Source organism: Polyodon spathula, chromosome 23, assembly GCF_017654505.1.
Source record: "Polyodon spathula isolate WHYD16114869_AA chromosome 23, ASM1765450v1, whole genome shotgun sequence".
Classification (NCBI taxonomy): domain Eukaryota; kingdom Metazoa; phylum Chordata; class Actinopteri; order Acipenseriformes; family Polyodontidae; genus Polyodon; species Polyodon spathula.
In genome coordinates, this window is record NC_054556.1 from 62,711 (window position 1) to 76,322 (window position 13,612).

A 13,612-nucleotide genomic window follows, 5' to 3' on the forward strand; every position below is an offset into this window, starting at 1 on the left:
CAGCACGCGTGGACCTGCTCCAGGAGCGTTCGGGGTGCTTGAACCCGGTTAAATGCGAGCGGAGACAGCGCCGCCGCCTGGCTGCCGCCGGTATGCCCTGTGGGTGCTGACCTGACACGACAACCCAACGAGCTTCCCTGGTAAGCCCGCGGCCGTGCAGTCTGTCACATGCGTCAGCGTTTAAATGCGAAGCTGTACTTAAAGCATGAGTCCGAGGGCTTGAATTTCCTTGCTGTGTAATTTACCAGGTACCCAGCCAGTCGCGCTACATACAGAAACCCAGCCTCGTTACAGTTGAACGCCTTGCTGTTGTGTACAGTTCAGAAATGCGTGTGCATTGCCCTCGCTCTGACAGGAGATTCCTTTATAATGATGCACAACCCTAACTGAATTGAAGTTGGGATGGGTCACCCACAGCATGCTGGGAATTGTGGTTCAGTCACTCAGACTACAGCTGTCTGCTCTTCAGAGCTTCGCGTTTGAAAAGGTGTTTTGAGGAGTTTATGTCGGTGTAGCTATAAAAAGCAGATTTTAAGATTCTCGCTAGACACAATAACTAGGGTATTTTTTTTGCCACTCATTGCATTTGAAGTACGATGTGCCCAATCCGGGGCCCTGCTTCAGTGCAGCTGGGGTTTGGTTCCCTGTGTGGAGCGTCTTCGCCAGGCTGCCTGTGCCTGTGTCTCTTCCTGTGTCTGTGACTCTGCCTGTGTGTCTTCCTGTGTCTGTGTCTCTTCCTGTGTCTGTGACTGTGTCTGTGTCTCTGCCTGTGTCTGTGATCCTGACTGTGTCTGTGTCTCTGACTGTGTCTGTGACTCTGCCTGTGTCTCTTCCTGTGTCTGTGTCTCTGCCTGTGTCTGTGACTCTGCCTGTGTCTCTTCCTGTGTCTGTGTCTCTGCCTGTGTCTGTGTCTCTGCCTGTGTCTCTTCCTGTGTCTGTGTCTCTTCCTGTGTCTGTGACTCTGCCTGTGTGTCTTCCTGTGTCTGTGTCTCTTCATGTGTCTGTGTCTCTGCCTATGTGTGTGACCCTGACTGTGTCTGTGTCTCTGCCTATGTGTGTGACCCTGACTGTGTCTGTGTCTCTGCCTGTGTCTGTGACTCTGCCTGTGTCTCTTCCTGTGTCTGTGTTTCTGCCTGTGTCTGTGTCTCTTCCTGTGTCTGTGTCTCTGCCGGTGTCTGTGTCTCTTCCTGTGTCTCTTCCTGTGTCTGTGTCTCTGCCTGTGTCTCTGCCTGTGTCTGTGACTCTGCCTGTGTCTGTGACTCTTCCTGTGTCTCTTCCTGTGTCTGTGTCTCTGCCTGTGTCTGTGACCCTGACTGTATCTGTGTCTCTGTCTGTGTCTGTGTCTCTGCCTGTGTCTCTTCCTGTGTCTGTGTCTCTGCCTGTGTCTGTGTCTCTGCCTGTGTCTGTGTCTCTTCCTGTGTCTCTTCCTGTGTCTGTGTCTCTGCCTGTGTCTGTGTCTCTGCCTGTGTCTGTGACTGTGTCTGTGTCTCTCCACAGGTCTGGGCAGTGATGGAGTCTGTGTTGCTGCGTTGTCCCATCACAGCGCTTGAGTTCCTGGGAGAGGACTACTTGCTCTCAGGTGAGTTTGAGACTGTGCCAGGAACAGGAACAGGGCTGGGCAAAAACAAACCACCGGGGCTCTCGAGAGGTGCATCCAGTGAAGGCGCTCAGCTTGTAGTGCAGAATGCACCTTACAGTCTGGACGTCTCCGGTTCAAGTCCAAACTATTCTACCGCTGACCGAAGATGGGAGCTCCCCCTGGGCAGCGCTTAATTGGCCGAGTGCTGCCCAGGGGGAGGGAGGGCTCGGTTGGCCATGGAGTCCTCGGCTCACTGCGCACCACCGTCCCCTGTGTTCTGGTTGGGCGCCTGTGGGCTTGCCTGTAAGCTGCCCAGGACTGCGTTGTCTTCCAACGCTGTAGCTCTGAGGTGGCTGCATGGTGAGTCTGCAGTGTGTAAAGAAGCAGGCAGCTGATGGTTCCTGTGTTCGTCTTCATCCCTCCCAAGTCAGCGCAGGGGTGGTAGCGGTGGGCTGAACCTACTGGGAATATTTAAAACAAACCAACAACCCCGAAACACACCGGGAATATTTAAAACAAACCAGCGACCCCGAAACACACCGGGAATATTTAAAACAAACCAGCGACCCCGAAACACACCGGGAATATTTAAAACAAACCAGCGACCCCGAAACACACCGGGAATATTTAAAACAAACCAGCGACCCTGAAACACACCGGGAATATTTAAAACAAACCAGCGACCCTGAAACACACCGGGAATATTTAAAAACCCAGATAGCTCACAGTACATTTCAAAGGCTGTTACTGTTTACTAAGCAGCTGTGTGCTTTGCAGGAACATTGTGATTGGCTATCTTTGCGTCCGCAGTTACCCTAAATAATAGTCACGTTCCAACTCTGTTTAGCTCATTGATTATCCTTTATTGATTCCGTTCCTCTTGTTTCCACAGGGGAGGGCCCTGTCCTCACTGTGTACAGCCTGGGTCCCCACAGAGAGAGCGCATCACAGAGCGTGCTCAGAAACCATCGTATCCATGGCATCCGCCCATCACCGTGGCGACAGGATGGAGGTGGCGGGGCCCTGCTGGCTGTGTTTGGAGGGAAGGCAGTGCGAGTGATGGAGCTGAGGGAAGGCCCCTCCATTGCAGACCTGTCCTCAATCTCAGAGCTCCAGGACTGGGTCTGGGACGTGTGCTGGCTGCAGGACAGGGAAGGGTCTGGTTCTGGTGTTGGGATGCTGGCAGTGGCTCTGGCCCACAACGTGGTGGTTCTGTTGGACCCGGTGTCGGGCCGGGCCCTGCGGGAGGTGCGCTGTGAGGAAACGTGCATCCTGTACTCTGCACTGCTCGTGGGATGCAGCTGGGCCCGGCTGGCGCTGATCTCTGGCACAGTATTCAACCAGCTGGTTCTATGGAGGCCCGGAAACTGGGGGCCCAGAAACGAGGATGGCCTGGCCAGGGCAGAGTGCAGAGTGGCTGGGCACCAGGGCGTGATCTTTGGGCTGGCATATCAGCCTCACAAGGGGCTGCTGGCCTCTGCTTCTGATGACCGCAGCGTGCGTCTGTGGGAAGTGGGGGACCTGTCTGAGGAGGGGGGAGTGTGGGGATCAGGGGTGGCTGGGGGGCCACGCTGCCTGCAGATTCTCTACGGTCACCAGGCACGTGTCTGGGCTGTGCGTCTGCTGTCCAATTGGCTACTGAGTGTGGGTGAGGACTCTGCCTGCCTACTCTGGGGCTGTCGCCGTGGCAACGTGCTGCGCAGGTAGTTCAAGGGTCATCGGGGGAGGGGGTCAGGGCACTGGCGGCAATTGAGAGGGAGGGGGGAGGGACCTGGGTGGCTACAGGGATGGCCGACAGCGGAATGTCGACTGTGGAGGATCTCCGGGGGGAGGGAGGAGGGGTAGGGGAGAGGTGGAGATTGACAAGGGAGAGGGGATGGTGAGGGCTGAAGGAGAGGTGGAGATTGACAAGGGAGAGGGGATGGTGAGGGCTGAAGGAGAGGTGGAGATTGACAAGGGAGAGGGGATGGTGAGGGCTGAAGGAGAGGTGGAGATTGACAAGGGAGAGGGGATGGTGAGGGCTGAAGGAGAGGTGGAGATTGACAAGGGAGAGGGGATGGTGAGGGCTGAAGGAGAGGTGGAGATTGACAAGGGAGAGGGGATGGTGAGGGCTGAAGGAGAGGTGGAGATTGACAAGGGAGAGGGGATGGTGAGGGCTGAAGGAGAGGTGGAGATTGACAAGGGAGAGGGGATGGTGAGGGCTGAAGGAGAGGTGGAGATTGACGATGGAGAGGAGACGGAGGGAGAGAGCAGTGCAGGGGGCAGGCGTCTCTCTCAGCTCCACTTCAGTGGTCAGGGCACCCCCAAAGTGATTCGCCTGGTGGGCTCCAGAGGTCAGGTCCTGGTGATGACAGACTCAGGTTGCCTGTACTGCTGCAGTGTGGGAGAGGAGGGTGTGCAGGGGGAGGGCTGGCAGCTGCTCATGGAGGACCCTGACTTCCAGTCCTACAGCGTGGTGGAGGTGAGTGCTGGGTCTGCGCTGTGTGCTGTGGGTAACATCACAGGCAGGGTCCGTGTCCTCTCCCTGTCCCAGCCAGGGGGCGCTGTGGAGGTGTGGGCCGGCCGGGGGAAGGTGCACAGCCTGTGCTGGGGGTCTCGGGAGGCTGGCTCGGAGCTCTTCGTGTCGGGCCCCGAGGGCAGGGTGCTATGGTGGGGGGCGGGGCAGGCAGAGGGAGCTCCGCTCAGGGTGCTGCAGAAAGGCTCCTTCCTCCTGCCTCCCTGTAGGCACCAGTGGCTCACTGGAGTGGCTTTCCTGCCAGGCAGTGGCGATGGCGTGGGCCTGTGGGTGTGTGGGGACCGGCGGGGCTCTGTGCTGCTGTACCGGGACAGAGAGCATGCTGACCGACAGGAGCCGGTGTCTGTGCTGTTTGGGCTGCATGGCAGGCAGGGGGTGACCTCGGTGACAGTGCAGGGGGGGCTGGTGTACAGTACGGGGCGGGATGGCTGCTACCGAACCCTGAGTGTGAGGGAGGGGGGCCCAGCCCTGGAGGTCCTGCGGGCTCAAAGAGCCTGCCGCGGAATGGGCTGGATAGAGAGGGTGCTGTTCCAGGGCGTTGAGGGAGGCGGGGAGCTGGTGCTGGGGTTCCACTCCACTGATCTGGTGCTGTGGGACTCGGGAAGGAAGGAGAGGCTGCTGTGTGTGCCGTGCGGAGGGGGGCACCGGTCCTGGAGCTACAGCCGTGACTCTGCTGGATTCAGCTTCGCCTTCCTGAAGCAGGGGGCTGTCTTCCTGTCCTGGGCCCCTCGCCCCTCCTCAGCTCTGCGCTGCTCCCCGGTGGTGAGGCAGGGGCTGCACGGGAGGGAGGTGACCTGCCTGTGCCGCCTGGGCACCGTGACAACGCCGGGAGGAGCTGTGGATATCCTGGTGACGGGCAGCGAAGACACCACGCTCACCGTGCTGGCCGTCCAGCCCTCCCACGGCCTGATCACCACCCTGACCACCCTCACCGACCACATCTCCAGTGTGAGGGCACTGGCCACGGGGCAGAGAGGCAGACTGACACACAGACACACAGACCAACTCTCCACTCTGCTGTTCTCAGCGGGAGGGCGGGCCCAGCTCCAGTGCTACCGGCTGCTGATTGGCTGGGATGAGCAGCAGCAGGGAGTGTCCTGCCAGGCAATCCACCTGGCCTCTCACCGATTGGACGAACACTGGGAGCGAATGAGGAACCGGCACAAGACTGTGAAGATGGACCCCGAGACCAGGTGAGTCGAACCTCCTCTTCACCCCCAGCATGCCTGTGACAGAGTTACCTGTGCTCTATCCTCTCAGGTACATGTCTGTGGCAGTCTGACCTGTGCTCTGTCCTCTCAGGTACATGTCTGTGGCAGTGGTGGATGCTCGGATGGATGGTGGAGACGCAGTCTTCCTGGCCGCAGCCTGCAGTGATGGAGCGGTGAGGTGAGGTTGGGCATGGCTATACTGGGGGGCTGGGAATACTGGGCTGGGATCCTGGGCTGTGAGTGGTGGTACAGTGCATACTGATGGCTTGCAGAATACAGTTATGTGTTCTTCAGGCTGGGTTCACTCTGCTACCCCCTTGTGTTCCTCAGGCTGGGTTCACTCTGGTAAGCCCTCGTGTTCCTCAGGCTGGGTTCACTCTGCTACCCCCTCATGTTCCTCAGGCTGGGTTCACTCTGGTAAGCCTTCGTGTGCCTCAGGCTGGGTTCACTCTGCTACCCCCTCATGTTCCTCAGGCTGGGTTCACTCTGGTAAGCCCTCGTGTGCCTCAGGCTGGGTTCACTCTGCTACCCCCTCATGTTCCTCAGGCTGGGTTCACTCTGGTAAGCCCTCATGTTCCCCAGGCTGGGTTCACTCTGCTACCCCCTCATGTTCCTCAGGCTGGGTTCACTCTGGTAAGCCCTCATGTTCCCCAGGCTGGGTTCACTCTGCTACCCCCTCATGTTCCTCAGGCTGGGTTCACTCTGGTAAGCCCTCATGTTCCCCAGGCTGGGTTCACTCTGCTACCCCCTCATGTTCCTCAGGCTGGGTTCACTCTGCTACCCCCTCATGTTCCTCAGGCTGGGTTCACTCTGCTACCCCCTCATGTTCCTCAGGCTGGGTTCACTCTGGTAAGCCCTCATGTTCCTCAGGCTGGGTTCACTCTGGTAAGCCCTCATGTTCCTCAGGCTGGGTTCACTCTGCTACCCCCTCATGTTCCTCAGGCTGGGTTCACTCTGCTACCCCCTCATGTTCCTCAGGCTGGGTTCACTCTGCTACCCCCTTGTGTTCCTCAGGCTGGGTTCACTCTGCTACCCCCTTGTGTTCCTCAGGCTGGGTTCACTCTGCTACCCCCTCATGTTCCTCAGGCTGGGTTCACTCTGCTACCCCCTTGTGTTCCTCAGGCTGGGTTCACTCTGGTAAGCCCTCATGTTCCCCAGGCTGGGTTCACTCTGGTAAGCCTTCGTGTCTCTGCAGGTTGTTCTCTCTGCGTGAGGGGAGGCGCAGGCTGGCTCTGCTGGCGGAGTGGTTTCATCACCAGCGATGTGTTCTCAAGGTGACCTCGTTCACACACCGGCCAGGGCAGCAGCAGGGGAGCAGGTGAGAGCAGGAGAGCTGAGACGCTTCACAGAGACACTCAGCAAAGAGTGTGCTCCTCTGTCTCTCACACTGCCACACTGTATTTAACATTCCCTCTGTCTCTCCCTCTCTCCCTCTCACTGTCTCTCCTTCTCTCTCTCTCACTGTCTCTCTCTCCCTGTCTCTGTCACTCTCGCTCCCTCACTCTCAGGAGAGTGTTTCTGTGCAGCGCTGCGACGGATGGGAGCATTGCATTCTGGGATATCTCTGATGCGGTGGAGGGGGGGAGTCTGGAGGAGGATGGTGGCACCCCCCAGCGGAAGGGTAAAGAAACAGCATATTCACTCTACCAATTCCTAACACCACAAAACCAACAAAACAGCAATTCTGTATTTAATATAACTTCTTCTGAAGTGTTCTGTGCTTCTGTGTTGATAATGAACAAACACAGCTGTGCTTTGTATCTGGTTTCACATCAGTACATGAGTGCAGGGCCCCTGATACAGTGTGTTTGACTCTGTGGTGCTGCAGAGCGCTATGTTATTCCCAGGTAACACTGAGCTCTGTGTCTGTGTGTTTCAGGACTGGGCAGCCCCTGTCTGACTGTGTGGCTGCACCAGTGTGGGGTGAACAGCCTGGATATCCTGGAGACGGAGGCTCCAGGGCACTACCTGCTGGCCAGTGGGGGTGATGACGGCTCACTGCAGGTGTGTCGCGTGTGTGTGGACAGCGGCGTTGCCGTGTCGTCGGTGCGGATCAGCGCTCGCTTCGCAGTCTCCTCTGCTCACGCCGCGCTCCTCACCGGCCTGCACTTCCTGACCCCTGACCTCCTGGTCTCTGCCTCCGTGGACCAGCGTGTGGCTCTGTGGCGGCTGGGCGAGGCCGGGCTGAGTTGGCAGGGAGCCCGGTTCTGTCACGTGGCCGACGTAGCGGGGCTGGAGACGTGGCAGAGAGAGGAGGACCAGGATACCTTCCTGGCAGTGTGCGGGCAGGGGCTTCAGATACTGAGGCTGGGACACTGGGAGAGACTGGCAGAGGGGGCTGGGGGGCACTGAGAGGAGGCTTTGCAAGGACTGCAGGTGCCAGGCAAGATGAGAGGGGAGCCACTAAACTCCTCTCTGCTTTATTTCTGTATGTGCGCCCCATGCTGAGCCCAGCGTTTAAACTCATATTCTGTTTTAAAATAAAAGATTACTTAATAAAAAAAAAAGTATTTTCTGGGGAGTGTTATTGGAAAGTAAATGTATTTTAGTGTCTCACTGAAGTTGCTGGATGCAGCAGTAGTTAATGATGTGGAATGCACAGCACTGTGAAATACTGAGCACACGCTGCTGTGAAAGGTCCTCACGTCTTGTGTATTCTGTGATGTAACACGCGGCACAGCTGCAGGGAGGGGATCAAGGCACACCTGTCTCTGCTCAGGGAGGGGATCAAGGCACACCTGTCTCTGCTCAGGGAGGGGATCAAGGCACACCTGTCTCTGCTCAGGGAGGGGATCAAGGCACACCTGTCTCTGCTCAGTGAGGTTGACATTTTAAACCGACATGCTGTGCAATAGGGCCTCACTGGCCTGCTATTGTGTTTCAGGTCTGCACTAATTCTCATTATTTATTGAAGCGGTGTGATGGTGTGCTTCACTGAATGTATGGTTGCTTCCTGAACACAGACAGTTCAAACATTTTAAATCATTTCAATCTAGAGCCTGCCTGTGTGTGCTGGACAGTCCCTGCTTCCCTGTTTGTGCTGGACGGTCCCTGCTTCCCTGTATGTACTGGACGGTCCCTGCTTGCCTGTGTGTGCTGGACGGTCCCTGCTTGCTTGTGTGTGCTGGACGGTCCCTGCCTGTGTGTGCTGGACTTTCCCTGCCTGTCTGCCTGCCTGTGTGTGCTGGACGGTCCCTGCCTGTGTGTGCTGGACAGTCCCTGTTCAGTGGAGTGGCAGGCTTGCCTCTGGTGGTTGTTTAATATTACATGCTGCTGCCAGCTTCATTTTGTCTGGATCTTCAGGGAGGGATGATTCTCTCTGCCTCACTCCAGTGCCTCACTAAGCGGAGTGAACCTGAGACTGAGAAGAGAAAGTGAAAGAGAGGGGTGGTCAGTCATGCAGGAGGAACGAGAGAGAGATTGAGAGCGAGGGAAAGGCTTACAAGAGGAAGAGTCGGTCAGAGGGGGCTCCCTAAAATTCAAGCAGTTTCTTACTGGCGTTTTTCCAGTCGGATCTCTGTGTGTTCCTGTGAGAATGATTCCTGGATTGTTCCTGATAAGCTTCAGGCTGGGTTTTGATGTGCAGCCTCACAATGACCTATTCTGCATCAAGAGCGTCCAGTGAGCCTGTGGGACTGCTTTGCAGTCGTGTCAGAGTGAGAGGACAGAGTGGAGCAGACATTGGAGATGCTCTGGTGCTGAATCACTGAAGCCCTGCACACTTACACACCATTAATGGATTAGAGCAAATCTGCTATTGATACTGTGACTGGCAATGTCACATTTTCGAGGGTCCTGCAAGAAGATGACCCCCTCAGCTGGGAAGGCAGGGGGCCTTGAGAGATTGAGGGAGAGAATGGACTGTCCCCACACTGCCCAGAGAGGAGAGAGGGGGAGCAGCCTACCCCTGAACCCCCGCAATCACAGGAGAGTGTGCTCCATACTGTCTGAGGGGAGCCAGCAGGACCATCGTGGGACAGAATCAACCAGTAAGGTGAGTGCAGCTGGGACAGGCCGGTGTGAAGCTGTGATAGTCAGGAGGTGCAGCTGGGACAGGCCGGTGTGGAGCTGTGATAGTCAGGGAGGTCAGTGCAGCTGGGACAGGCCGGTGTGGAGCTGTGATAGTCAGGGAGGTCAGTGCAGCTGGGACAGGCCGGTGTAAAGTGAGTCGGGCAAACATCTTGAACTTGAGTCTTTGTGAATGTCTTTCATATTATGAAAAAAATGATTTTGGTTTCACTGAATTTCCAGGTGATGCCATCACATAATCGTGTCATTATCAATGTCTCTCCAACAGGGAGCAGTCTTAGTGAAGTCCCAGGACCAGCCCAAGGTACCCTGCTTACCTGTGATTCAGATCAGAACCGAGCAGACAACAGGTACAGAACCAGCTCCTCTGCTAAGGACTTCACTTCTTGGTCATTTTATAATTTTCTGAAACAGGCAAAATATTATGTAAAACAATTGAGCCCTATATCCAATGGAGATCGGTACAGGTTTATAAATGGGGATACCCCACTGTTCTGTTCTATTCTTTAACAGGGAAAGCCTCCAGTAAGCAGGTCTTCTTCCCTGCCTACTCAGCGTCCCAGCTGCCACAGCGCCCCTCGCAGGCCAGGAGGAAGAAATGTGTTCCTGTGCTCAGTGTGGAGATGAGCCCCTGGGGGGGTCCGTCCCTCTCTGAATCCTCGTTCACAACCATCCCCCCTCGAGAGAAGGATAGAGTGCCCCCTGCTGGACAGGACACAGGGAGCAGGGGCAGAGCCCCCAGGAAGCCCCCCCTTCGCCCCCGGCTCCGCACAGCCACGCTGCCCCCCCTCCGCTCCGTCTCCAACCTCAGCTTCAGCCGCAGCTTCACCTTCTCATTCTTTGAGCTGCCGGAGCACCAGACCCTGCAGCACAGACTGGAGAGACAGAGAGAGGTGCAGCTGCTAATGAGGGAGCTGCAGCTCTGAGGGGAGAGAGAGGAGAGGGGAGTGGGGCACCTGTACTGAGGGAGCTGCAGCTCTAAGGGGAGAGGGGAGAGAGGGGAGTGGGGAACCTGCTTCTGAGGGAGTTGCAGTACTGAGGGGAGAGAGGGAAGAGTGGAACCTGCTACTAAAGACTGCCGGATCACGTCTAAAGCGCATCTTTTACTTAGAGGGAATTACCAGAGAAGCAGGATGTTTGCAACACGGTGGCTGTTGTGTTGATAATTGGCTTCGGGAATTCAAAGTTTATATTAGTGTCTTGAAGTGGAGTTACTGGGATTTTTTGCTGTGCCTCGCGCAGTCGATGCCCTGGCTAAGGAGGACGGGTAGCCCCTAAACTGAAGCCTAACGCTACTGAAAGTGTATTGTTCTGATTCCTCATTTTGGATTATAAAACATTACTGTGAAGCCTCTATCTGTGAAAATAAAACTTGCTTTTTCACCTACTTTTCGTGTGGACTGGTGTCACTGAACAAAGCAACAGAGTTTGCTGCAGTACGTTATATATCCTCTTCAGTCACTGCGTGTAAACTGGAGCATGTGAAGTGTCCTGCCTCTAACTCCATAGAGTTCACGCAAACTCTTTTCAAATTACAAAAATGTATTTTGAAGTACTGACAGGAACTTTTCTTTGTGTTAAAGTTCATGCAATGTTTAGATGTAACTGCGGAGTCAAAGCGCAGGAAAGCAGCCACTGAGGCGCACTGCCCCCTCCCGTGGACACGCACTGGTACTGCAGACAGAGGAGAATGTGGAGCTGGGAGTCCTAACAACAACATGCAGCCGAATTAATTACATGTATTATTAGCTTCCAAGACAAAGACTGGGAAGCCTATTGTTATCGATAAAGTTTTTTTTTTTTTTTTATTATTTTTTCTTCCCAAAACTTTAAACTGCTGCTGCTTTGAAGCTGTCTGAGATACGCTCTGGTATTGCAGTCGGGCGTCGCTGGAAGATTATTTGATGCATTCCTTACCGATGCTGCCACCTCATGGACAGAAAGTGGAACTGTTGCGTCTTGTCCTAAACAATCTGATTGGATAAAAGACCAGGTACAAGGTAAATGACTTCTGATTGGCGAATGCAGTTAGCCAATCAAAAGTTAGAAAAGCGTTACATAATTTGTATAAACCCTACGGCTGTCGGGCGTGCTGTGGTCGGACCCGCTTGTGATGTTTGTGTACTTGTAACTGTTTGTTGCGGCTTCTATTGACGTGTTTGCCTTTGTGAGCTCTGATCAGGGTGCGGGGGGATTCCCTGGCTACATGGAGGGTCACCTTTATGTAGGGGTACAGGAAGTGAGAATGAGAGAGAAAGGGGAGTGAGACTGTAAACGAGACTAGACAGCTGCAGTCTTTCTTTGTGCGCGTCCTCATACAGGGCAGTGTAAGTTAGTTTCAGTGTTGGTGCTTACGCTCGCCTGTCTCAGTTGATAAGATGAAGAGTGTATTCCTGTATCTTGACAGGTCTGTGAGGATGAAGATCTACGCTGAACAAAAATATAAACGCAGCATGCAACACTTTCAAAGATTTTACTGAGTTACAGTTCATATAAGGAAATCAGTCAATTGAAATAAATTCATTAGGCCCTAATCTATGGATTTCACATGACTGGGAATACAGATATGGATCTGTTGGTCACAGACACCTTAAAAAAAAAAAAAAAGGTAGGGGTGTGGATCAGCAAACCAGTCAGTATCTGGTGTGACCACCATTTGCCTCATGCAGCGCGACACGTCTCCTTCGCAAAGAGTTGATCAGGCTGTTGATTGTGGCCTGTGGAATGTTGTCCCGCTCCTCTTCAATGGCTGTGCGAAGTTGCTGGATATTGGCAGGAACTAGAACACGCTGTCGTACACGTCGATCCAGAGCATCCCAAACATGCTCAATGGGTGACATGTCTGGTGAGTATGCAGGCCATGGAAGAACTGGGACATTTTCAGCTTCCAGGAATTGTGTGCAGATCCTTTCAACACGGGGCCGTGCATTATCATGCTGAAACATGAGGTGATGGCGGTGGATGAATGGCACGACAATGGGCCTCAGGATCTCGTCACAGTATCTCTGTGCATTCAAACTGCCATCGATAAAATGCAGTTTTGTTCGTTGTCCGTAGCTTATGCCTGCCCATACCGTAACCCCACCGCCACCATGGGGCACTCTGTTCACAACACTGACATCAGCAAACCGCTCGCCCATTCGATACCATACACGCTGTCTGCCATCTGCCCGGTACAGTTGAAACCGGGATTCATCCGTGAAGAGCACACTTCTCCAGCGTGCCAGTGGCCATCGAAGGTGAGCTTTTGCCAACTGAAGTCAGGTCAAGACCCTGGTAAGGACTACGAGCACGCAGATGAGCTTCCCTGAGACAGTTTCTGACAGTTTGTGCAGAAATTCTTTGGTTGTGCAAACCCACAGTTTCATCAGCTCTCCGTGTGGCTGAACTCAGACCATCCTGGTCTGCGGTGGTGAGGCCAGTTGGATGTACTGCCAAATTCTCTAAAACGACATTGGAGGCGGCTTATGGTAGAGAAATGAACGTTCAATTCTCTAACAACAGCTCTGGTGGACATTCCTGCAGTCAGCATGCCAATTGCACGCTCCCTCAAAACTTGAGACATCTGTGGCATTGTGTTCTGTGTTGAAACTGCACATTTTAGAGTGGCCTTTTATTGTCCCCAGCACAAGGTGCACCTGTGTAATGATCATGATGTTTAATCAGCTTCTTGATATGCCATACCTGTCAGGTGGATGGATTATCTTGGCAAAGGAGAAATGCTCACTAACAGGAATGCAAACAAATTTGTGCACAAAATTTGAGAGAAATAAGCTTTTTCTCGGTATGGAAAATTTCTGGGATCTTTTATTTCAGCTCATGAAACATGGGACCAACACTTTCCATGTTGCATTTATATTTTTATTCAGTGTAGTTTCAATGTTTAATGCTCATCCCCTCTCTGTTTGTGTGTTCTTGTATCTTGACAGGTCTGTGAGGATGAGAAGGTCTCCACAGTCTGGACTCTGGTCTCTGAGAAGCTCAACATACCTGTCAATCAACAGGGACTCCTCTACAAAGGCAGTTATAAAGCATGCATGTTCTACATATCGTGCAGTGAGTCTGGAGCAGCTACACAAGGTAACTTGAACACAAACACTGCTATATACACACACACACACAATACCAACTGCAGTACAGACACACAATACCAAGTGCAGCACACACACACATTATTATACACCCAATCCCAGCTGCAGCACACACTGTTAACACACACACACACACACACACACAGTCTCAGATGCAGCACACAGACTCTGAAATGCAGGCGTAGAC

General features: G+C 54.1%; 2 protein-coding genes across 2 annotated transcripts; both read left to right on the forward strand.

Moving 5' to 3' along the window:
• The first annotated feature begins 403 nt into the window (after positions 1 to 403).
• Positions 404 to 8,632, forward strand: wdr6 (WD repeat domain 6). The gene is given in 9 exon segments (XM_041225436.1): positions 404 to 487; positions 1,498 to 1,579; positions 2,472 to 3,308; positions 3,311 to 3,383; positions 3,425 to 5,287; positions 5,397 to 5,483; positions 6,501 to 6,623; positions 6,814 to 6,926; positions 7,185 to 8,632. Coding segments are annotated over 9 exon segments (3,720 nt in total). The 5' UTR covers positions 404 to 418; the 3' UTR covers positions 7,658 to 8,632.
• A 53-nt stretch (positions 8,633 to 8,685) lies between these two features.
• On the forward strand, positions 8,686 to 11,057 carry LOC121298080. Its single transcript, XM_041224882.1, has 3 exons — positions 8,686 to 9,299; positions 9,603 to 9,684; positions 9,848 to 11,057. The coding sequence occupies exons 1-3, from the start codon at positions 9,081 to 9,083 to the stop codon at positions 10,258 to 10,260; spliced, it is 714 nt and encodes a 237-aa protein (XP_041080816.1). The 5' UTR covers positions 8,686 to 9,080; the 3' UTR covers positions 10,261 to 11,057.
• The last annotated feature ends 2,555 nt before the right edge of the window (positions 11,058 to 13,612 follow it).

Coding starts and splice junctions, on each gene's coding strand:
- LOC121298080 (XM_041224882.1), top strand. CDS start 9,081: ATGTCACATTTTCGAGGGTCCTGCAAGAAGATGACCCCCTCAGCTGGG. Junction 9,300..9,602: donor GGACAGAATCAACCAGTAAG/GTGAGTGCAGCT, acceptor TCTCTCCAACAG/GGAGCAGTCTTAGTGAAGTC. Junction 9,685..9,847: donor CAGAACCGAGCAGACAACAG/GTACAGAACCAG, acceptor ATTCTTTAACAG/GGAAAGCCTCCAGTAAGCAG.